This window comes from Myxine glutinosa, chromosome 2 (assembly GCF_964187855.1).
Source record: "Myxine glutinosa chromosome 2, kmMyxGlut1.1, whole genome shotgun sequence".
Taxonomy (NCBI): Eukaryota; Metazoa; Chordata; class Myxini; order Myxiniformes; family Myxinidae; genus Myxine; species Myxine glutinosa.
The window spans coordinates 127590457-127616864 of NC_136262.1; the positions used below are offsets into that span (position 1 = coordinate 127590457).

Below are 26408 nucleotides of genomic sequence, written 5' to 3' on the forward strand. Positions count from 1 at the left end.
CAGGGGATGGGAATAAAAATATTTAAAAGGCCTTGAATATCCCTTGACACACAGTCAAGACAATCATTAAGACGTGGAAGGCGTTTGGTATCATCAAGACCCTGCCTAGATCAGGCCGTCCCTCCAAATTTAATCACCAAGCAAGGAGGAGACTGGTCAGAGAGGTCACCAAGAGGTGGGCAATGGCAACTTTGAAAGAACTACAGGCCTTTATGGCAAAGACTGGTTACTGTGTGCATGTGACAACAATATCACAAGCACTCCCCAAGTCTGGCCTGTATGGTAGGGTGGCAAGAAGGAAGCCAATACTCAAAAAATCCCACCTTGAGTCCCGTTTGAGGTATGCAAAAAAAAAACTCTGCAGAGATTCTGAAACGATGTGGCAAAAACGTTTGTGGTCTGACGAAACTAACATGGAACTTTTTGGCCTAAATGCAAAATGTTACGTTTGGCACAAACCCAACACAGCACATCACCCAAAGAACACCATCCATACTGTGAAGCATGGTGGTGGCAGCATCATGTTATGGGGATGTTTCTCATCAGCAGGGACTGGGGGCACTTATCAGGAGAGAAGGGAAAATGGATGGAGCAAAATACAGAAAAATCCTAGAGGAAAATCTGCTGCCCTCTGCAAGAAAGCTGAAATTGGGATGGAATTTCACCTTTCAGCATGACAACGACCCGAAGCACACAGCCAAATCTACACTGGAGTGGCTAAGGAACAAAAAGATAAATGTCCTTGAGTGGCCCAGTCAGAGCCCTGACCTAAATCCATTTGAAAATCTGTGGCATGACTTGAATATTTCTGTCCATCAACACTCCCCATGCAACTTGACTGAGATTGAACAGTTTTGTACAGAAGAATGGGCAAATGTTGCCCAATCAAGGTGTGCAAAGTTGGTAGAGACAGACTCACAGAGACTCAAGAGACAGACTCACAGCTGTAATTGCTGTCAAAGGTGCTAACACCAAGTATTAAATCAGGGGGGGGGACACGTATCCAACCAAGATATTGTAGTTTTGTATTTTTAATTAATTTTCTTAATTTTGTAGAATTTATTTTTCACTTGGAAGTTGTGGGTTACGATGTGTAAATAAAGGTGGAAAAAGTCTGATTTAATGCAATTTAATTCCAGGTTATAAGGCACCAAAGGTGAAAATTTTGAAAGGGGGTGTATACTTTCTATGGGCACTGCATCTTCTATGTCTATTGTTGATATACTCATGACACAAGATATGTGTTACAGAGCATGTTGTGAGTTACCATACACTGGCCAACCTTTTCCCACATTACACGAAAACCATGTTTCACACAGTTTCCACCTCCACCTTGAAGGGAAATAGGTGATGCCGATCATCCAGACGAAAGAAGCCGAAGTGAACAATTGTGAAATTAATGTTTGCGCATCGTTATATGTGGACCTCTGCAATGCTGGTTTCGATCATCCTTTACAGGTCACTTTAGTGTGTTTCCAAAACTGCTAGGGAGAATGCACAAACCCAGCATCCTTGCCATTGCCATTCATAGCGAAAGCGGCGGCAGCAAGGCTGACAAACACATATTTGCGGAGTTGCAAGGTCAGGAAGGAACGGTGTTTTAACGCCATGATCGATATTTACTGGCCATTTGGCCCAGAAAAACCAGTGCCGGCAAGAGTCTCCGCACGACAAACCTTGTATTCTGTCTTATCTGTCAGCGTGCCGGGTGCCGGAGCTGCTCCACATTCGATTCCCGTCTCAAAAAATTGCACTCTGCAGTCACTGCTCAGCCTGCCGGCCTCTCGCCGTCTGTCTCTCCGGAGAATTGTACAACATCCCGTGTCAGATTGATCGCCGTGTGTCTTCGCAGTGTTTTGTAGACTTTTATGCTCCTTGTTTGTTTCCAACTGCAATTCCATTTTCTCATGGAAATTGCTGCGAAAGTGCAGGTCCCATGTTTGAGTCTTGTTCTTTTTGCAATGTGTGTCCAGCGAGTGCTTTTGCTGAAGTATTGATTAACCACGATTGTTTCCTAAGCGTCCGTCTGTCTGTCTTTCCATTTGTCTCTTTGTCAGTTTCTCTGCATCTCTATCCTTAATCATATTTTGTATGATGTCCCTGCCTACGACTTATTGGTTTGAATTTATCCGATCCCGTCGGGAAAAGAGTGCCTGCCTGGTGTTGTCGGCTGAGTGATGAACGGATGGCTCAGTTGCTTGCGTGCTCACAATGAGCCGTCTGGTCCTGGATTTTTTAATCCACGCAGTTGAATGCGACTGCATAAAACTGTTGTCCTGGTGCCTGTTTGGGTGTCTGTCCTGGTGTCCTGGTGCCACAACACCAAAGTATCTTGTGAAAATGGCAAGCCAATGTGTGATGGTATCAGGGTTAAACTACCTTCCTCATGTCTACCTTAAGCCTGGTGCCGGCTTGGGATCCTAGGATCCTGGGTTCAAATCCCGGTCGATCGTTGAATTAATGGTTGGGTTGACTCAGCCTGTCATCCTTCCGAGGTCGGCAAATTGAGTACCAGTCACTGGTAATTCCCTGTGTGTCACAAGAGGCGACTAACATGGTTGGCGGCAGGAAGGGCATCCGGCCATAAAACATTGCTTCAAAAAGGGGACCATGGTGCCCAAAAAAGGCCAACCCCAGCTCTGCCAGGAAAAATGGCCTCTAAAGGTGGTTCTTTTTCCTCGTGTCTACCTTAACATTTCCTACCGTAACATCCACAGTGGTTTTACGATGAACTTACTTTTGAGAATGGGATTTTTTAACATGCAAGATAAATTGATGGATTAAGTCAGCAAATTGGGATGCAGATGGAGCGAAGGTTCATCCTGTGTGTTATTTCCTCGTATTTTAATTTTGATTATTTGATGGCGGTTTGCTCGATGTAGTTTACTTGTTCAAATATGAAGTACATACATCACTCTATAGAGTATAGAGTACTCCGTGTACTTTACATTTGAACATAGAGAATTGATATTTAGTTGGCTTATATATAAGCTTGCTTTAGCTTTGTTGGCTTTAGTTGGCTTATATATAGTTGGTTGGTTGGTTGGTTTATATATATATTTATATTTAGTTGGTTTAGTTTATAATTTATATTTATATTTATATATAGCCTGGTGTTGGCTTAGCGGTTAGGGTGCCGGCTTGGGATCCTAGGATCCTGGGTTCGAATCCCGGTCGATCGCTGAATTAACGCCAGGGGGGTTGACTCAGCCTGTCATCCTTCCGAGGTCGGCAAATTGAGTACCAGCTTGCTGGGATGAATGATCACGGTGTGTACCCCGGTTTAGAATAGGTACACCGTATCCCTGCGCATCCTAAGAGCGTGACCAAGGGTTGGCGTCAGGAAAGGCATCCGGCCATAAAAACATTGCCTCAAAACAGGGAACCATGATTGTCATGAGGCCCGCAAGGCTAACCCCTGCTCTAGCGGGGAAAATGGCCTTAAAACGATCATTCATTCATTCATAGAGAATTTATATTTCCGCTCCTTATAGTGCACCGCTCCTTTCCTGTTCCATCTCCAGGCACTGAATGACGTCATCGCCTGGCGCCAAAGGGGGGGTCAGAGATGACGTGCACCAAAGGAAGTACCGTCGGACCCCACTATTCGCGGGGAATATGTTCCTGGAAAATGCCGCAACTTGTGAAACCGCGAATAGCGGGGCATTGTTTCAATGGAAAAAGGGGGGATAGGTTCCCGAGTCATGAAAATCCGTGAATAGAAAGTACCAAACTAGGATTGGCGAGGCAAAATCCACGAATGGTGAGGCAAATCCTGAGAATGTCGACGATAATCCGCGAAGGTCGATGAAAGTTATGGAAATAGCGAGACAAATCCCGCAAATGTCGACGATAATCCGCGAAGGTCGATGAAAGTCCTGGAAATAGCGAGACAAATCCCGCGAATGTTGACGATAATCCGCGAAGGTCGATGAAATTCCTGGAAATAGCGAGACAACTCCCGCGAATGTCGACGACAATCCGCGAAGGTCGATGAAAATCGCACGAATGTATGCCGCAGCATTGTTTCAATGAAGAAAAGGGGGATACGTTATAGGTTCCCGGCAGTTCCTGATTCTTAGAGGAAATTTTTTAAGTTTAAAACGTTTTCGACCACAAATGCACATGATTCCAGTTTCATAAAAAATGCTAACAAATTTAAGAAAATACCATTTCCAATTTATTGAAGGAATGCGTTTTCAGTTTATTCGAAGTTCTTAACCAGCTTAACCATACTGAACCGTGAAACGAAAACATAGGGGCAATACCCCTGGCCTTCACCTGGTAGAATAAACAGTATACTACACTGACTAAAGGTATTTTAAACCAATTGCAATGGTTGCTGGAAGACGGCGAAGCATTAGACCCCCAAAGGGGCAGATTTTTTTTTAATGCCTTAAACAAACATTGGTACCTCACATGTGATGAAAGTTGTGGTCAGGTTTCATTGGAATTGCATGTGTAGTTTCTGAGAAGAAAGCAAATACCTATTTTGGGGGGCAACGCACCCCCCTAACCCCCTCTCCTCCACCGTAGAGCCCTAAAGGGGCAAATGTTTTTCAATGCCGTGGACAAACTTTGGTACATCATGGGTGGTGATGGTTGTGGTCAAGTTTCATCGAAATCATGTATGTGTAGTTTCAGAGGAAATAGCAAATCCCTATTTTGGGGGGTCAAACATGGATCCACTTTGACCCCCGGTAAACCCCCTTAGACCCCAAATTTTTTAATGCCGTGAAAAACCTTTAGTCACAACACAACAAATATCATTTGTGCCAAGTTTGGTCACAATCCCTTTTGCGGTTTCGGAGAAGAAGTTGCAAGTGTTTACGGACTGATGGACTGCCGGACTGAATGACGGACTGACGGACGGACAACTCGCAATCGCCTAAGCTCCCCTGAACTTCGTTCCAGGTGAGTTTAAAAAAAAAAAACAACACCATAATGTTTGCAGCTTGTAGATGTTTTTTTGCGTATGTCCAGCTGCTTTAGGCATGGCTGGTGAAAGATGGGTTTTTATAAATGTGTCAAGCTAGCGGCTCATGAAAATTTGTTTTTTGTGACCCTGAAAAACCGCGAATTCGTGGAACACGGCCGCAAATCAGAAAAAACCCCGCTATTTCGCGGAACACGGCCATGAATAGAAAAAAACCCCGCAAATTTGTGGGACACTTTTCCGCGAATAGAGAAACAGGTCGCATTTTATCAACCGTGAATACGCGGAACCCGCGAATAGCAGAACCACGAATAGCGGGGTCCAACTGTACTCAGTTTTCACTCCATTTGTTTGTTTGTTTGTCTGGGCGATATCTCAGTCATCCTTTGTGCTAGAATGCTCAAATTTGGGCACAATAGTGAACAAGTGCTTCGATGAAAACAATATATATATTTTTTATTAATCGATTATTGAATTAATTATTATCGATTTATTAAGTACTTATTAGTCCCCTACCGGTGTACACCGGAGTGGACTATAGGATAGCACTCCGTCTGTCAATCTGTCAGTCCGTCAGTCCGTCACGCAAAGAACAGTTTTCCGGATTTTTTTTCGAAACTATTAATGCTAATGATTTCAAACTTGGTACATGGTTTCCTCATGATAAGTTACAGATGAAGTTCGAACTTCACGACGTTTCGATCATTTTTGACAAAGTTATGGCACTTTGAACTTTGGTAATTTCCTCCACAGTTTTCCGGACGACAGACTGCCGGCAGGGGACATGGATTGCAGCGCAATATAGTCAAGTTCACTATGTTTTTTCGTTCAAAATCATGGTAGATTAGCAAACCTATACATTTTTGGAAACGTTATTACATGGAAAATCTGAAAATCAATGTTTACATTTGCCAATTCCGACCAATTCGATTCGACCAATTCGACCAATCTACCAATTCCATTCGACCAATTCGACCATTCGACCAATCGCTTCGATCGACCATTCGATCGATTCGATTCGATTCGATTCATCGAATTCGATTCGATCGACCATTCGACCAATTCGATTTGCCAATCAATTTGACCGACCTTTGCTTGTGTGGAACGGACTGTGAAAACGATGCGGACTATATTGTCGGATACGACACACAGGACAGTGATGACGAACTCTAAATGGCATATTCTGTAATCGTGTATGTTTGATGCCATTGACTGCCTGTGTATATTTTGTCATTGACTGCCTGTGTAGATGTGAAGTTATACTGACTGCATGTGTATATATGATTTTGCTGACTGCCTGTGTATGTTTGGTGATATGAATTATTGTGACACATTTTGATGTTATTAACTGCCTGTACAAAATGATAACATGTATTTGATTATGCAACTTATCGCGAATATAAAGACAGTATTTTGCAATTCAAAACCTTTGATTCGTGTCTTACCATTCCCCATAGCACTAATTTGATACTTTCATTGGATTCCTTGTCCCTGAAAATATAGGTTTAGTATATTTTTTAAAGTTTTTAGGGTAATTAGAGGCAGAAATAGAACAAAATATGTATTTTACAGTGGCCATTTTGAAAATCCAAAATGGCCGCCATACAGGTATCTCTCCAAATGTAAACATTGATTTTTAGTTTCCTTATGCTATAACCTTTCCAAAAATACATAGGTTTGCTAATCTACCATGATTTTGAACGAAATATAATTTATTGACATAGTGAACCTGACTAATACTCAGAATGCTTGTTTATTTTCTTTCTCATGTGGGTAATTTCTCAGGCACTTTTTGAGCTAGGAAGCTGATATTTGGACATAACAATGGCCAAGTGATTTGGCTATAAAGGGTAGTTTGATTTATTTATTGATTAATCAATTAATCGATTAATTGCTTGATTTTCGATTAATTACTTAATTAATTTTCAAGACATTACAGATTTATATGAAGCAGGGGTGATTTAGGTATGCTATTATTAAATTGATGAAGAAATTAATTATTTTATAATTACTATTTATTTATTTTACTTACATAATAATGAATTAATCAATCATTTATTGTGCACTGCTCCCTCCAAATTCCGTCTGCATGTTCTGCAAGGTGGCATTGCCAGGCGCCGAAGGCACCCAGGCAATGTCGCGTGCTGGAGGATATGTTATTTATTTACATGGCATGGGGGCATTGTACCTTGAATGTAGCTTTATTTGTGTACATTACCTTTATGCTCTATGTGTACTTCACATGATTTCAATAAATCTTCCATCAATGATGACTCTTTGACTTCCATCAAACATTACCTTTTCTGGTCTTTATCAATGATCTCTCTGACTCTCTGGAAAATCCTCTCTATCTCTTTGCTGATGACTCCACTCTCTGCCGCTCCATTCCTCTTCCCTCAGATCGGCAGTCTGCAGCCTCCTCACTCTCTGAAGACCTGGACAAAATCACAGACTGGTCAAACAAGTGGAACATGTCTTTCAATCCTGCCAAATCTCACTCTCTTACTATGTCTCTCCGAAAAGATCGACTGGACAACCCTCCCATCTACTTTCTCAACAATCCTCTCCAAGAAGTTCTGTCACTCAAGCTTTTGGGTCTCACTATCTGCCATGATCTTTCTTGGGAAAACCACATTTCCAAGCTGGCCTCCAAAGCCAGTCGCCGACTGGGCATCCTCCGTCGTGCGAAGTCCTTCCTCGGCACACCTGAGCTCCTCACCACATACAAGGCTTTCATCCGCAGCTCTATGGAATACTGTTCTCCCCTATGGGCTGGTGCTCCTGCCTCACACCTGGCTCGGCTTCACGCTGTTGAATCCAAAGCTTTCAAAATCATTGGAATCTCCCGCGATGAAGCTATCTCTGAGGGCCTTTCACTCACTCACCGCAGGCAGGTAGGTGGTCTTTCTGTCTTCTACCGACTCCTCTCCGGCCTTGCTCCCCCAGCTCTCTCTGTGCTCTGTCCCCCAAATATTCCTACAGGTCGCACAAGATCTGCCAGCAACCCTCTGATGGTTAAACTGCCGAAATCTCGGCTCTCTGCTCACCTTCACTCTTTCATTCCTCTTTTCTCCCGCCTGTGGAACAAACTCCCACACTCCCTTCAATCCCTCTCCTCCCTCCAGGTCTTTAAAACAGCTGTTCACCACCATCTCTTATCTTCCCCCATCCATAACCTTGATCTTTTCTACCCCCACTAATTCACCCCAGATCCACCTTGTTTGAAATTCCAACTTATTTCCTGGAAATCCTGGCAGTGTCCATATGTTTATACCTCTCCCACCCCCCCCCCCCTTCACATGCCTCCCCCCCTTCACATGCCTCCCCCCCAAAGCCCTCTCCCTCCCACAGATCTCTCGATGTCTCCATGTCTCTCGGTCCCTGCTCTCAAATGTTGTGTTTGTGTCCTTCCCCCTCTCTCCCCATCTTGTCTACCGCTCCCGATGTTATTTGTTTTATGTGTCTGTTTGTCTTTCTGTGTGATTAATGTTCGCTCTTTCACGAGCCTCGATCTTGTATACAAAAAAAAAAAAAAAAAAAAAAAAAAAAAAGATTTATCACATTCCAAAAGCATCAAGTGTATACAAAGCATAGTTGCAATGACAACAAAACACCCCTTTCAATGGGCACTCAATCACCTGTCTGTTGCTGTTTTTGATGTTTTTTTGGGCTGAATTTTCATTGTCATTGCAATGTTGTGCTTTATGGCAAACACATTTCTCAAAATGCTTGCCGATCCTCGGATATACCATCGACAATGTCATGTCATCATCGACCGTGATGTAGTTTTATGATCATGCCTCACAACGAGCAGGTAGCAGGATTATAGTGGTTCAAATCCCAACCCAGCTACAGTCATGTGAAAAAGTAAGTACACCCCATGTAAAGTTTTGACTTTTTCAACATATTTCAACATACAGCTATTGTCCCCCGTTGCACAGCGGAGCGAAAGGGGGACTATGGTTTTCCCCTCCGTCCGTGTGTCCTTCCGTCCGTCCGTCCGTCCGTCCGTCCGTGCGTGCGGGCGTGCATGTGTGCGTGTGGGCGTGCATGTGTGCGTGTGGGCGTGCGTGCGTAAGCGAAGGACCGCATTCGAATTTGGTGTGTGGATGCAACCCACGTCAAAATCCAAGATGGCCGCCGCCATGTATGTCTGATGCCGTGTATGTCTGAACCTTGTGAGCTGAATATCTTGAAAAATAAGCGAAGTACCAACTTCTAATCTGGTGTGTGGGTGTATCTAGGCATAAGGAAGAACGATATTGAAAAGTGGGTCCCCACCTCAAAATCCAAGATGGCCGCCGCCATGTATGTCTGAACCTTGTGAGATGAATATCTTGAAACATAAGAGAAGTACCAACTTCTAATCTGGTGTGTGGGTGTATCTAGGCATAAGGAAGAACGCTATAGAAAATTGGGTCACCACGTCAAAACCCAAGATGTCCGCCTCCATGTATGTCTGAACCTTGTGAGCGAAATATCATATCATAGCATGTTTTCTGCGTCTTCCACTTTGTCAAGTCACATCACTTCCCCGATGGGGGACTGAGGCGTAACGCTTGTTTGATCTTTATTTCAACAATATTGATAGATAAAGGTGATATAATATAACAAATATCATGAAACATTTACATTTTGTAGTCCATTGTATAATTTAAATAAACATGAATGCAAATTTCGCATGTGGAAAAAGTAAGTACACCCCGACATTTATCACTTCTTCAAATACCTAAAATTAGAAGCAGGTGCACCAGCTCAGGTGCAAATGATTAGAACATCGTTGCAGAGGATCTTGGAGTAACCTGCCTTATTTAAACCTCAGACATTTAGTTTGGTTTGCTCTTTGTTGTTGAAGTGTGCGGCGTCACCATGCCGAGATCAAAAGAGCTCTCTGAGGCCTTCAGAAGGAAGGTTATAGATGCCTACGAGTCTGGGAAGGGATTTAAAAAGATCTCCAAACAATTTGAAATCAATCATTCGACTGCCCGGAAGATCATCTACAAGTGGAGAAGATTCCAAACAACTGCCAACTCGTTCAGGCCAGGCCGCCCCAGCAAGTTCAGCCTGAGAGCAGATCGCAAGATGCTGAAAGAAGTCTCTAAGAACCCCAGAATGTCACCACGGGACCTCCAGGTAGCTCTTGCCACTGTTGATGTCAAAGTGCACGAGTCTACCATTAGAAAGAGGCTGCACAAATTTGATCGACATGGGAGGTGTGCCAGGAGGAAACCTTTGCTGTCCAGAAAGAACATCAGGGTAACACTAAAGTTTGCCAATGAACACCTAGGCAAAGACCAGCACTTCTGGAACGATGTGCTCTGGACAGATGAGTCAAAGGTAGAGCTATTTGGCCACAGTACCAGAAGACATGTTTGGCAAAAACCAAAGACAGCATTTGACCACAAGAACCTGATACCAACTGTAAAGCATGGTGGTGGAAATATTATGGCTTGGAGCAGCTTTGCTGCATTAGGGCCTGGGCAGCTCACCATCATAGAATCCACTATGAATTCTTCATTGTACCAGAGGGTGCTTGAGGATAATGTGAGGCCATCTGTCGGAAAGTTGAAGCTCAACCGGAGGTGGACCTTGCAACATGACAATGACCCTAAACATACCAGTAAATCCACCAAGGAATGGCGGAAAAGAAAGAAATGGAGGGTTCTGGAATGGCCAAGTCAAAGCCCGGATCTAAATCCCATCGAGATGTTGTGGGGGGAATTTGAAACGAGCTGTGCATGCAAGAAACCGCTCAAACATCGCACAGCTGAAATAATTCTGTATGGAGGAGTGGCCAAAAATTTCTCCCAATCGATGTCAGAGACTGGTAGACAGTTATAAGAAACGCCTACTTGAGGTTGTTTCTGCCAAAGGGGGCAATACCACCTATTGGAGCCAAGGGTGTACTTACTTTTTCCACATGCGAAATTTGCATTTATATTTATTTAAATTATACAATGGACTACAAAATGTAAATGTTTCATGATATTTGTTATATTATATCACCTTCATCTATCAATATTGTTGAAATGAAGATCAAACAGCTGTATGTTGAAATATGTTGAAAAAGTCAAAACTTTACATGGGGTGTACTTACTTTTTCACGTGACTGTATATACTGTCTTCCTGGTGCTTCACAGCAACGAGTGTGCGTTCCCTCGGACAGACGTTAAACTTCACGGTGTCCTTAACGAAGGGTAGGCGAGCTATCGTCGGCACCATGAACAAATTCCAAATTCCTGCATCCCACAGGGGGCACTGCATCAACGGCACAGCCATGCCCCCAGCCACGTGCTGAACAGAAAATGATAATTATTCGTGTGCAGCCCTGTGTTCTCTCGCAAAAACAAACTACACTTTGCTTTCATTTTGTTTCCATCCCAAGCCTTGTGTTGTTTGCCGAGCCTACGTGAGCACTGTTAAAATGGCCAAAATAGGTCAGTTTGTGTTTTAATCGATGCAGGTGTGTTTGTGTACTTGTTTTGTGCAGGTGCACTCCAGATCAGCGACAGCGCAGAGTCAGACCAAGGGAAGTATGAATGCGTTGCATCGAATATCATTGGCACGGTGTATTCATCAGCAGCTAATCTCTACGTACGGGGTACGAACTGCTTGCCATACAATCCTTTTATCATTGAAGTATGTCATCTTTTTTTTCTTTTTTTTGTATACAAGATCGAGGCTCATGTAAGAGCTAACATTGGTCACAACAAAGACAAGCTGACACATAAAACATAAAACATGTGATAAAGGCAGCGGGAGAACAAGATGGAGAGCAGGGACATCGGGAGATCTGTGGGAGGAAGAGGGCTTGGGGGGAGGAGGCATGGGGAGGCGGGTGTGGGGTGGGGGGGGAGGTTAAAAAAACACATGGACACTACGAGGACTTCTAGGAAAGAAGTCGGTATTTCAAAAAAGTTGTTCTGGGGTGAATTAACGGGGGTAGAAAAGATCAAGGTTTTGGATGGGGGAAGATAAGAGATGGTGGTGAACAGCTGTTTTAAAGACCTGGAGGGAGGAGTGGGATTGAAGAGAGTGAGGGAGTTTGTTCCAGAGGGGGAGAAAAGAGGAATGAAAGAGTGAAGATGAATAGACTGTTGTAGTTTGAGATGTTGCACTCGATTACATCATTTCCATTGACCCCTTTGTCAAATTATATCTTTCTCTGAATTGTACCTTGGTGGAATGGTCCCTTTTGTCAAACATCCCACACTGCTATACCCTCAAACTGGTGTATAAAGATTGACAGTAGACTCAGGTTTAAACCTTTGTGGGGTTTCAAAACCCGCCTGCACAAACCTCGGTGGTGTTACACTTCATGCAGTCGACGCAACCTATTTCAAAAGATCTTTGCCATTTTTTTTTTATTACCTCCGCCATTGAAGGTGGATGGAGGTTATGTTTTCACCCCTGTCTGTTTGTCTGTTTGTCTGTCTGTCTGTGAACAGGATATCTCAAAAAGTTGTGGACGGATTTGGACAAAATTTGGCAGAGTGATAGTGTGTGTGACAAAGACGAAATGATTAGATTTTGGTGAAGATCCAGATTCGGATCCGGCTACTAGACTTTTATAAGTGATTCTTCACCATAGGGACGTAGGGCCAAAATCGGTACAAAGCAGGATATCTCAAAAAATTATGGATGGATTTGCACGAAACCTGGTGGGCCGGTTGGGTGTGTGACAAGGACTAATCAATTTGATTTTGGTGAAGATCTGAACATGGATTTGGATACGAGAATTATTTAATTTTTCAAGTGATTCTTCACCGTTGAGAGATCAGGCGAAAAGCGATATGTAACATGATATTTTAAAAAGTTATGGACGAGTTATGACTAAACTAGGTGGATGAGTTGGTTAGGTAGCAAGAACAAGCCGATTAGATTTTGGTTCAGGTCCGAATCCAGATGCGGCCGATCAGTAAGATACAAAACAAACTGTTCAGCCTAGCGGAGGGATGCGCATTACCAAGTGCCGTTCTAGTTTTTTTTTGTTTTGTTTTTGCATTTTCCTGTCTGGAGGATAATTTTCTGTTTTCCTTGTCAACCTGTCCCTCTGGCCACTTGACGTCTTAAAATACTGAGCACAGATTTGCAGGTCCTGCTGTCTTGCATTTGAACAACCTGTCAACATCACAGCGTGTTACAGCGAGCATGTTTGTTGGAAATATTTCTAAAAATGCTCATCTTTGGTTAATTTTTACAAAGTGACATGTTGAACTCATTTGAAGTTACATAATTGGTTATGAACATAAAGCCTTTATGGTGCTTGACAGTGGTATTTGATATTACGAGCAGATGCCCGTGGTAAAAATACCACATGATAAAAAAGGGAAAAAAAGGAAGCTTTTAATTCCTGCACTGGTTGAAAAAGCTCAAATATGGGAGGTTATATATTTCTTAACAGCGAAGACAAAATAAAACTGGGAGCGATCAATGCATTGGTCTATTGCTTATACACCACCCGGGTTAAAAAAACTTGACTGAAAAAAGATAATTTCCCCGTAGGATTGGATTAATTTGAAGCAACATTTATATTATCTTTTTTTTTCTCTTCCAGGAGCATTTGCAAGTTTCTGGGTGGGACTGACAGACAGACAGACAGACAAACACCATTAGCCTAATAATAGGACCGTGGATGCATAGGAGACATCTCGATGTATTTAAGTAGGGAAACTGGAGCTTAAGGTTGTTTACGTGTCTTCACATGAGGGGTGAAACTATGGTAATTTGTTCGGGGTTAACATTAGTTCTCCCCCAGTAGGTGATTGCCCTCGGTGGTTTTTCCCTATGTTTTTACAAGTATAACAAGGCCGGCTATAAAAACTCTCGTACAACAACAACAATAGCAACAACTGTCCATTAACCAACCATAACCAGCATAATTGCCAACAGAAGCCGAACATTCTCAATCGACAATGAAACCCCGCCTCCCAAAGGATCATAAGCGACAGGCCACACTCCGATCTTTGTCATTGGTCGAGAGGACATGGGGTGTTTTAATGGAGCTCGGCCATTGGTCGGGGTGATGTCAGAGCGAGAAGGTTTGAGCACCAGGAGGACGAAGAGTCTCTCTCTCTGGGTCTTTTGTCTCTCTCGGGCTGGCTTTTGTCTCTGGCTGTGGAGTTGGTTTTGTCTTGGGTGTGCTTATGAGGAGACCGGAGCTTTGTGGAGCATTTGCAACGTTGGAGGAGGGGGGCATTGTTGGACTGTGGTGCTTTTCGGGGGGAGCTGGAGCCACATTGCAATTTTCGGGCTGCTGCCTCGGGAATAAAAACAATCGGTCATTCGTCACCCAGTGGTCTTAACCGTCGGGTGACAGGACATTATTTGAAAAAAAGTGCAAGGGTGGCAATATTTTTGGCCACGACTGTATTATATAATAGATAACATATTACCTAGTATTGTTTTACAACTGTCTGTATATTTGCATATTGATTCACTCAATTGGTTCACCAATCAAAAGCTAGAAACAGTTTTTTAGATCCAAAGATCAAGGTTGCATAAAATCTTCAATTTTCATCCATTTGACTTCAAATTTGAGCAGGGTATGCATATCGGGTCATTGAATTGGTTCACCAATAAAACGTTAGAAGCCGATTGTTTTGAGGTCAAAGGTCAAGGTCCTCTTAAATTGTCAATCTATTTGTATTTCTTTTTAAAGCTGTTTTTGTAATGTTCAGCATGTGGACGAAAAGTCAGAATAAAAAGTGGACGCGGACGAGGTTTGCATTTTCAGATGCTTTCTATTTTTTCTTTAAAATGCTCTGTTTGACCCTTGAACTATTGTCATCTTCTGCCCTCATGCCTTCTCTTTGGTGCTGCCCTTCAGAACTACGTCCAGGTGTGTTCCAACACCAATTTTCCGAAATGTCTTTGGCTCTCACTCTCCTACTCTTCTTCCTCTACTTCTTCTTCTTCTTCATCTTATTGTCTCATTCATGCAGGCTACCTTGAAGCATTTGCCATTATAATCTAACCCTATACCTCCCTTCCACCCCCTCAGGAGTTGCTGTTCTCGATGATTTATGGAGAGATCATTCTCTTTTATAGAAATGCACTTTAAGCTAATTCACTCACTATGATCATTTGTAAAAACACCGCCTCCAATTCAACTGAGGGATGTGCAATGAGCGTTTGGTTTAAATATGCAATGCAAAAAAAAATCTCCATTAACGATCTATCACATTCATTACACATCTGTCAAGAAAAAAAAATTCAAATCCCATCAGAAGCTTTTGTACTTAAGACTTCCATTTGCACCATTCTTTAAGGTTGACTTTCATCAGAGTTTGCTGAAATATTCTACAAAATGCTTTGTCTTTTTGTCAAAACAAACCCAAAAAACAAATGTTTTGGCAAAAAAACAAAACTTTCAGTCGAAGCTCTTCTTGTCAATTATCCTTTTGCAAACCTTGTAGAACTGTTTCTAACATATCCCCATTGCAGTGTCCTCTTCAGTTTGAAGCAGAATTCTTTTTATCTTCACAAATGCAATGTGAACATTATAATGAGATAATGGAAGATTTATTTTTTCCAGGGCAAATTGAAAACAGGCCTCCGTGACATATTCTCTTGTCGCAGGTGGAAATCGCCTCTCGCTGCACCGAATGGCGGTAGAATGTATGATGAGTACTTATTTATTTATAGGCCAGATGGCCAAGTTAGGCATCTTTTGAAAGGTACACGGAACACGGTGTGGAAACCTAAAAGGCAAACAGCCTTCGCAGGAAGACAGTAGTTGCAGATGAAACGATATTTATACAGGACACAAATTTATACAGGACAAATGAGGTCTCATTACCCTTAGTATAATAGTAGTAATGGTAGTGCTTATTAGCGCTGAGGAAGCGCCTCTAGCGAATGACTTCCAGCCAGTGTAACGCGAATTCCTGTCACAGGAATTCTGAGATCATATAAGTGTGACGTGGCAGTTCCTGATTGGTTCGTGTTGGGGAACCCCTTCTCGCCGCTGCCGATGTGACGTAAATTCGCGCACGCGCACTGGTGAAGCACGAGATTCGGCCCAAGGTTCTTATTATTATTATTATTATTTTTGTATACAAGATCGAGGCTCGAACCATGATCGAGGCTCGAAATTCCATGCCCGAACCTCAGCGCAATCCAAGAGGATTCACTTGTTTCTTTCGTGACTTGCACGGATTTATAACATAAACATTGACTCGACGTTTGTTCAAAGAGGATAAACCACTTGGGGACGTGGGACATTATTAGTCTTAATATTGTTTTGTAATAACATTAATATTACGCTATTATCGTTAGTTTTGTTATTAGTAGCGGCCTTGGAAAAACGCCATGATAAAGCTAACTTAACATGGATATACACCTCAACACGCAACCCCATTGACAACAATGGTGGGGAAAACCAGATTGGGGGAGAAAACCCCCTTGGGGGAGGGGGAGGGGCAAATGAATGCGCTACAACCTTCATTATGTAACCCTTCGTCATCCTGTCAAGTTTTGTTGAGATTGGATAAGTAACAATGGAATGTATCGCGGTCAAAAAAAATCATCAGACAGACACCAAATGGTGTATTTTTAAATGATAAGTGGGGCTGGCAGGATGGCCTTGAGGCACGCACATTCGCCTCGAAGATGTCTAGCCTGGGCTTGAATCTCGACCCAGCTATAAACTGTCATCCTGGTGTTTCATGTGCAAGGCTAGGTAACAATGTGTGCCATCCGTCGGCAGGATGGTAAACTGTAGGACCCGTCTGCCATCACTGGTTATTGGGAGACATTAAAGATCTTACGGTGTCTTTTGCTTGGAGTAGATGAGTTATCGTACCCAATTTCCAAAATCCCTGCTTAAACTGTGGGTGGCAAGTAGGCCTAGGCCTGTGCCTATATCCATGTATTTTGCTAAACATGTACACGTTCCGTTTGTTGGTCGTGTACACGTAAACGTTAAAATCTACCAAGTCACTACAAAAAAACATTTAGTCCAACTTAACTGAAATATTTCTCCAAGAGTAATTACGTTGTGTTAAACAACAACAACAACAACAACAACCGGTAAATGTTGTAGTTACAATCCATTTATTTTGCAGCTTTAACTGACTAATCCGTCATGAGAAAGAGTGAAGAATGATTTACTGAGAAAGAATAAAGACGTACAAAAAGAAAATTTTAAAATAATGTATTTTCTTTTAAAAGCAGCATAGCAGATGTGTGCTTATTATTATACACCGCTTATCTTGCTAGACCGGCATTCTGGACGACTGTTTATTTCACATTTCCTTCAGGCTCTATTTAAAAGGCATGAATTTTCGATTCAAGTCAAAGTAACTTAAAGGCTAATGAATGCAGGCACTAATACGTAATCGTGAATGAAAAAACATCTATAAACATGGCGGCCAATTTTAAAATATTTGCATGGCCAACATCTCTTCACCCCGCCCAGCGCCGGAGGAAACTGATGTGATAGGCTGGTGGCATAAGCCACGCCCTGAACTGACAGATGGATGGGTGGAGACTGGATTTAGAGGCGGGCTCCTTTCACAGTATATATTAGCAACGAACGTTGTACTCATTTACAGATGTTTGTAAATGTTTATATTTTTCCGTGTACACGTACGCAGCCTTAGTAAGACGTGATCTGCTCTTCTTGGATATGCAATGACATCGGCTTACACCGTTTGCTATCTGGTTGGTGTCTGGTTCAGCAGCTCCTCCTACCCTGTAAATAATTCCACGCTCCCAGGCTCTTTACATGCCACCTGTGAACTTTACATGTCAAATGCTATGAACAGCAACCATTAATTAATTGGGTAACTTCACCAACACCTTTGAATTGCCCTTTTGGGAATTTTGACCAAAACTCGTGACAATCCTGTAACCGTAAGGAAAATGTGGCAAACAGCTCCACCAAATGACTCTGGATGCTGTTATTGCAGTGATTAAGCGAATCAACATTGAACTGCCGAGTAGTATCTTCTGCCAGACGTGAGGATTATCCCCGATTGATGCAATGATGACACCCACAACAACATCCCTCATGAAAACTATGGGAGATGAGCTAAAAGGTACTGATTTAGGAAGAATATTACATCCAGGCTTTTCTATTTAATACATTGATCTAAGGGTCATGGAGGAGAATAACCACCTTTAGAGGCCATTTTTCCCCACAGTGCAGGGGTTGGCCTTTTTTGGGCACCATGGTATCCTTTTTGAAGCAATGTTTTATGGCCGGATGCCCTTCCTGCCGCCAACCCTGTTTGTCGCCTCTTGCGACACACAGGGAATTACCAGTGAGCTGGTACTCAATTTGCCGACCTGACCTCGGAAGGATGACAGGCTGAGTCAACCCCCCTGGTGTTAATTCAGCGATCGACCAGGATTCGAACCCAGGATCCCAGGATCCCAAGCCGGCACCCTAACGGCTAAGCCAAAACCAGGCCTCTAAGGCTCATGGAGGAGCTTGCACATAATTCAATTGCAGGACTAAGACGTTAGTAACAATGCTAATTACAACGTAAGAGGACAATGTATATGGTATAATATATGGGATTTTAACCGGAGTTCCAAGAATCATGAGCCATTGCTTCAGAAGGGAACACAAACAGGCCAACCCCACCTCAATTGCACAACATCAAGTTGGATTCTCACCCCTTCCCCAATTGTCTGTGAGGTTTTAGTTTGCGATATGGGAAAAGGTGGGTGGTTAACCTGCTTTTGAGTGTTTCTCAACCTTTCCCTGACCTATCGTTATCGTTCAAACATGTGTGTGCACAAAAACACCATCCCGTTCAGTTTCGCTCACTCGGACGGTAATTTTGTTTGACGTGTGGGATCAGGAGGTTCAACCGAGGGCTTTATTCATCTTTCCATCATTCTTGCATTTTCTACACTCCATGACCATCTTCTTGACCCTTTAGGTTTTTTAAAACATATTTACCACTTCATTCACCACCCTTCATCCTTGTCTTCTCGTTTTTTACACCCATTAAGTGTTCTTATTAATTATTCCCAATCTTTCATCCAGCTCTTCATTTTGTCCCATTGATTGCAGCTATCGGAATTGTTTTTTGTTTTTTTAATTGGTTCCATCTACGTAATGGTGGAATTGCAAAATGGTGGAATTTTACACCCTCCACATCCTGGTAGGCCCCATCAATTTCCCTTCTATCCACTCTTCTCTCTCCCCTTCTCCTCCGCCCTTTAGTTATTTAAATATTCCTTTTTTCAATTAACCAGTCCATTGATTAAAATGAAAAGAACTGGATTGGGAGATCTACAATATTAGTGTTCACCATTCTGTGCAAATGTGAAACACAACTGTGTTGCTACAATTTTCCATGAAAACCACGTTTTGAGCTCAGCTGTGTCATACCTTGTTCAATCAGGAAAATGGCAGCTTCACTCTTCTCTGGAATCTGCCACAGGTTCTTTTTCAGCACGCTTTTGAACATCGTTCCATTGTAACAAGTCAGTGGTACCCAGTTATGTCCACTGCCAAGTTGATGCCGATCTTTCTCTTGTCGCGTGTGACACTCTTGACATGGAAATCGAACTTAATTTTATTGAATAGGCACATTGACCAAACTCAGTGGTGTTGTGGGTATAGTATCCGCTTTGAGTCTGAGAGGTCGGTGGTTCAAACTTAACCCTAGCCAATCATACTATTGACTTTAGAAATGGTGTACTTGCTGCTTCCACACTTGATGCCAAGTATTTAGAGGATAGAGCATGGAGAAACCCCATGGATTGGCATCACAATAAAATGGTGGGGCTATGGTGGGAGCTTTCCCTAAAATTGCACTGGTGACTGCGGAAAGTGAACTGCTGCGAAAAATTTTCACCTCTGGCACCCAGTGATTTCTGGGAAGCTACTTCCCCCAATGTCAGTGTCTCTGTTTGTATGATGTCAAGCCATGTGTTGTCTGCTGTCTCTGTCTGCATTTGAGTGTGCAATTTGTGAATTTGACAGCTCTTCCACGAGCCTTAGCAACTGGAGGAAGAAAAGGTGCTGCAGTACACCTTTGATAGTTAAAGGTGAGGAGCGTAAGAATGACTTCTTATCGTCAGGTACTCATGGAACCAGATCCTTATTTTGTCCCATGTGCCCATCCAACAACAAGCATATGGGGCAAAATCAGGACCTGTTCTTGTATGACACGACTGAGTACATTGGCAGTAGAGTCTTAATCATTCGAGCATCCAGCTGTGAGCCTGGGCTGTTGGTGGTTGAAACCCTATTTCAGTCATACCAAAGTCTTTAGGAATGGTACATACCACTTTCTTGCTTGACTCTCAGCATGTAAAAAGGACAGATCATGGACAAACAACCATGTTTGGCAAGCATAGTCCATGCCTTGATGGGCCTAATGGACTTCTGCATTTATGTTCCTTGTGAGGGAACTCATATTAAAACAAAAAGACAAGTTGAAGGAATTTCTTTCATATTAGTAGAGGCTTCAGCACTTGATTTGTTTGAATCTTTGCTTTATATTACTTTTTCCTTCCTTATTTTGTGAGTATGTAACTTTCACACTGACAAAGTGCATCCTGAAGATTGGCAGAAAAGTCTGAACGGAAACTGCATTGTGTCACCTTTGCAAAGATATCTTCTTCCCTTTTATCTTTCAATCTTCCAACATCTTCTCCCAGTACTGAAAGCAACAAAACTAAAGAAGACACGGTACGGTCTGGCACTCCGCTCTGCTCACCAAACTCTCCTCCTTTGGTATCCATGGAAATCTCCACGCATGGCTGGCGGACGTCCTCTCTCGTCGTAGTCAACGTGTGGCCCTGAATGGGTTTCTCTCATCTCCTCTTCCTGTTCAGGCTGGAGTTCCCCAAGGCAGTGTTCTGGGCCCTGTGCTTTTTCTGGTCTTCATCAATGATCTCTCTGACTCTCTTGAAAATCCTCTCCATCTCTTTGCTGACGACTCCACTCTCTGCCGCTCCATTCCTCATCCCTCAGATCGGCAGTCTGCAGCCTCCTCACGCTCTGCAGACCTGGACAAAATCACAGACTGGTCAAACGAGTGGAACATGTCTTTCAATCCTGACAAATCTCACACTCTTACGATGTCTCTCCGAAAAGACCGACTGGACAACCCTCCCATCTACTTTCTGAGTAATCCTCTCCAAGAAGTTCTGTCACTCAAGCTTTTGGGTCTCACTATCTGCCATGATCTTTCCTAGGAAAACCACATTTCCAAGCTGGCCTCCAAAGCCAGTCGCCGACTGGGCATCCTCCGTCGTGCGAAGTCCTTCCTTGGCACACCTGAGCTCCTCACCACATACAAGGCTTTCATCCGCAGCTCAATTGAGTACTGCTCTCCCCTCTAGGCTGGTGCTCCTGCCTCACACCTCGCTCGTCTTCACGCTGTTGAAACCAAAGCGTTCAGAATCATTGGAATCTCCCGCGATGAAGCTATCTCCGAGGGCCTTTCACTTACTCACCGCAGGCAGGTTGGTGGTCTTTCCGTCTTCTACCGAATCCTCTCCGGCCTTGCTCCCCCAGCTCTCTCTGGGCTCTGTCCCCCAAATATTCCTACAGGTCGCACAAGATCTGCCTGCAACCCTCTTATGGTTAAACTGCCAAATTCTAGGCTCTCTGCTCACCTTCACTCTTTCATTCCTCTTTTCTCCCGCCTCTGGAACAAACTCCCTCGCTCTCTTCAATCCCACTCCTCCCTCCAGGTCTTTAAAACAGCTGTTCACCACCATCTCTTATCTTCCCCAATCCAAAACCTTGATCTTTTCTACCCCCGCTAATTTCACCCCAAATCCACTTTTTTGAAAAACCAACTTCTTTCCTGGAAGTCCTTGGTGTCCTTGCGTTTTATACCTATCCTGCCTCCCCCCAAGCCCTCTCCCTCCCACACATCTCCCGATGTCCCTGCTCTCAAATGTTGTGTTTGTGTGCTTCCTCCCCTTCTCTCCCCATCTTGTCTACCGCTCCTCTTTTTATATACTTTGTTTGCTTGTTTGTTTGATTTGTTTGTTTGATAAATGTTAGCTCTTTCACGAGCCTCGATTCTGTATACAAAAAAGAAAAAAGAAAAAAAAAAGACAACGGACCTCATCGTATGAAGCCATCGTTTCTTGTTTCAGTTCTGTGACAGATTTTTTTGAGACTATTCCAAAGTCAGTTACAAAAACAATCGGTTTAAACAACGCTAGGGTTTCAAAAGTTCAGCCAAGCAACAAGAAGTTTTTTTTATGGGATTGAGACATGGGTAATGAACGTAGAGCAGCAACAAAGGGTGGAAATGCTAATGGTTCGGTGGATGTGCGGAGTATCGTTGAGAGAGAGGAAGACAAATGATGAATTGCGAAAGATGATGGGAATAGAGCCTGTGATTGATGCTGTGAAGAGGAACAGGTTGAGATGGTTTGGTCATGTGTTGAGGAAGGATGAAAGTGACTGGTTGAGAAGAGTGATGGAAATGAATGTAGAAGGAAGTAGAGGACGGGGAAGACCGAGAAAGACTTGGCTAAAGATGGTGGAAGAAGAAATGCGGGCAAGGGGGTTAACAAGGAGAGATGCAGAAAATAGGGCAAAATGGAGAAGATTGTCATGGGGACCGCAAGGCTAACCCCCGCTCTAGCAGGGAAAATGGCCTTAAAATGCATGTTGTTGTTGTGGACAAGCAACCCAGCTTCACAGGTACCCATCAGTGTCATGACTGTGAGCCACCCACCACACAGTGCAGGACCAATAGATTTGAGGAATTATTTCAGCTTACTGACTGCCTGAAAGAGAAGGAAGAGGAGAGGAAGACGGAAATCTCCTCTGTATGATGGGAGTAGTGGGTCACCTTTCAGCTTGAACAAGGTAAAGGTACAATGATACCGTCCATCCTTTCTCTTCAAGCAAACTAGTACTTCCTTTCTCTCCTTCATCATCTGTCTACTTATCCTGAATGTCTTGGTTCTTCCCTCTGCAGTGTTCAAACTCTTCACTTTGTAACAAATCCTCTAAATTGTGCTTGTAGCGATATCTTTAACATGCAGTGAAACGTTTGTAATTACCGTGGTCAGAGTTCTGGAACCTATTTTTGATGCAATTGGTGATTTAATCTCTATCCACGTGGCCATACATGTTCTAATGAACCGTATTCCATTCCCCTTTGTTTCCCACTCTTGTTTTCATGTCCCATATTTTCCTCGACCCACATGATTCCTCCCACAATCCAACTTGTCCCCAAAAGTGCGCCGCGTGCCTCCGTGGTTTTCGGTGCCGCCTGCGGGTGTCGAGGTGATTCCAGGAGGAAGCGTGAATGTGACGTGTGTTGCGGTGGGATCACCAATGCCCTACGTCAAATGGGTCCTCGGGGCTGAGGACTTTGCACCTGAGGCTGACATGCCGGTGGGGAAAAGTGTCCTAGAGCTTCACGATGTTGCCGAGTCTGCCAACTATACGTGTGTGGCTATGTCTGCACTTGGTGTTGTGGAAGCGACGGCGCAGGTCACCGTCAAAGGTGAGAGATTGCAGAGCTTTTGGGTAAGTGAACGATTATAATTTATAACTTTTATGTTCTACATTATCTTGACGTTTCCGGTTTCCGGTTCTTCAGCTAGTGCGTTCTCACAAGTCCACTGAATCACACTTATACTCACGATTTTTGTTGTGTTAACACCTTTTCATCCTTGTTCTTCATATCTTTGTTTTCTTGAATCCTCCAGCTCTACCCCACCCTCCTTCGAAGCCAACTGTATCGGAAACTACAGCAACAAGTATCACACTCACTTGGGACTCTGGAAATGTCGAACCTGTGGCATACTACGTGTTGCTGTACCGCTCTCACTTGCCCAATGTCGATGGCCGTCCCAGTGAGCATCCATACCATGAGATAGATGGTGTCACAACCACACGCTACACTGTGGGAGGTTTGTCACCATTTTCAGAGTATGAGATTCGTGTTGCTGCGGTCAACAATGTGGGCCGGGGAATGATCAGCGATGCTGTGGTGACACGTACGGGCGAGCAAGCCCCCTCATCGCCACCAAGGAATGTCCGGGTATGAGCGAAAGGATGGATGTGTGCTGGTGGTAACCAGAGAACTGAGTAGCTGTGCAATTTTGGAGTTATTAGCCCCCATTTGACTTGGTCCGAAACATGGGCTTATGGATGGGGTCTCGGCCTTCCTTACATGCGTCCGTACGTCTGTGCATCCACAACCATATCTCGGGGATGTATCGACAGATTTTGTTCATACTTGGCACAAAGACGATACATGATGGAATGCATGTGCCCATCAATTTGTTTCGCGATGCGATCAAAGATGGCCGGCTGGTAGACTGGCGGCCATTTTGTTACTTAAACATGTCTCCAACCATTTCCTGAACATGCATGAGCCGATTATGTTCAAACCTGGCACAAGCACAGTACATGATGACATACATATGCAACTCACTTTATTTTTCGATATAATCAAAGATGGCTGACTTGTAGACTGGCGGCCATTTTAGTTGTAAAAAAAAAACCGATATTGAACACGTCCTCGACCATTTATCGGACATGTATTTACCGATCTTGTTCATACTTGGCACACAGGTAAAGAATGAGGGCTTACACATCCATGTCATTTTCTTTCAAGATTAGGTCAAAGATGGCCGACTGGCAGCCATTTTGTTACTTAAATATGTCCCCAACCTTTTCTTGAACATGCATGAACCGATTTTGTTCAAACTTGGCACAAGCACAGTGCATGACGGCATACACGTGCACCTCACTTTATATTGTGATCTGATCAAAGATGGCTGACTGATGGCTTTTAACTCCGTACAGCAAAATTACCAAACCAGGCGGCTATGACATTTTATGTCTTTTTCTTCTTGTTTATCTGGCCGTTTGATAGAGTTTATCATTGAAACAATTATGAACAGCTCAGGCTGTTATTTATGTTTTCTATTGGCTGACTTAGGTTTGTAGAGATCGTGCATTCAGCAGACAACTGAAGCAAAGAACCGAGACTTTAAAGTTCAAATGACACTTGCTGACAAAATAGTACAAACGCTGTCTGTATGCCATTTTTTATAGATATAATTATTCTCCAATTGCTCTCCTTTTCTGCTGTGTTGTTTTTCAGGCCAGGATGTTGAGTTCAACCGCAATGCTTATCCGCTGGGACCCACCACAAGAACGCAATGGGAGAATACGCAGCTATCACGTGCACTATGGTGTTGCATCCAGCCAAGGCAGGGGGTCAATGCCAATCACCTGGCAGCACCACTCTGTACACGACAGCCTCGTTGCCACGTTGACAGGCCTGACACCCAGTTTGGAGTATGCTATTCGTGTACAGGCTGCGACTGCCGTTGGAGGGGGACCGTTGTCAAAGGAGCAGTTCATCCATGCAAACCTTGGAGGTGAGTCATGTTTTGATGGAATCTTAGTATAATGGAACAAACAATCAAGGATGTCACGGGAACTCCAAAAACGACATGTGGTGGAAATATCGCAACCTTTGGTGGTAGCCGGTATTGCAAATCATCTTCTTTTCTTTTATGAATACTAGGGCATGCCCGTACTATATCTATATCTAAAATTATATCCCCCCCCTCTATTTACATGAAATGGTTTGGTCCAAAGCGAACGGCTTGCGAGTACGGTGACAATCCCCCCCCTCTATTTACATGAAATGGTTTGGTCCAAAGCGAACGGCTTCGGAGTTTGGTAAAGAAATCGCCATAGCGTGCCCAAACGCGCAGGAAAGCGAAAGAATCGCAAATTTAAGGAAATGCCCGTACTTCCGTAAGGAAGAGAAAAGAAATGAAAAGGAAAAACATTCCAAACCGCGAGGGAAAACAACACGGCACGTCGACACAACAACGTGTCCTGTGATTGGCCGTACGTCGCTGCCAGTAGCTGCCCCCAAAAAAAAGCTTTCACCGTCCGGCGACTGAATTTAAGGGGAAAAATAAAACGCTCTTCGCTTAAAACAACGCCCTTCGCTCTGACTGAATTGGGACAATGTTTTTATGTTTTTAATTGAATTACTATCCGTAATGGCGCACGCTCTCACGGGAGCTCCGGAAGGTCGTATATCGCAGTTACGATGAATCGCAAATTAGTTTTTATTAGTTTTAAAACATAGTTTAACGCCAACATAGCGCCAACATAGTTTGCAAACGTGAAATAAATGAATACGCTCTCAAATGTGCCGTCCGAGGCAGAGTCTGTTCGCCACGTTCGGCACACGTGATAGCTCGCTGCTCTCTGATTGGTTGAATCGTTTTTTGGACATAGCTCGGTAACTGCTTGTCCGATTAATTTCAAACCTTGAAAAGGCACATCCTCGGGTCCCCAGCAATATACCTGGCAAGTTTCAAGTATATCGGACCGGTAGTTGTCGAGAAACAGCGGTCACAGACAAACATACATACAAACATACAAACATACAAACATACAAACATACAAACATACACACAGAGATTGCTGGAATTATAGATAGATGATATGTTGTGACCAATAAAATTTATTTCCAAAATCAACTGA

At 43.4% G+C, this 26408-nt stretch overlaps 1 protein-coding gene across 5 annotated transcripts in view; it reads left to right on the top strand.

Moving 5' to 3' along the window:
• LOC137421285 (receptor-type tyrosine-protein phosphatase delta) overlaps nucleotides 1-26408 on the top strand; it is a 638902-nt gene that overhangs the window by 569944 nt on the left and 42550 nt on the right. For all 5 annotated transcript variants that reach the window (XM_078771624.1, XM_068107181.2, XM_068107180.2 and 2 more), the window contains 4 exons: nucleotides 11427-11537; nucleotides 23119-23388; nucleotides 23594-23928; nucleotides 25000-25279. In XM_078771624.1, coding sequence (XP_078627750.1) covers nucleotides 11427-11537; nucleotides 23119-23388; nucleotides 23594-23928; nucleotides 25000-25279 — 996 coding nt within the window. The remainder of the gene's footprint in view (nucleotides 1-11426; nucleotides 11538-23118; nucleotides 23389-23593; nucleotides 23929-24999; nucleotides 25280-26408) is intronic.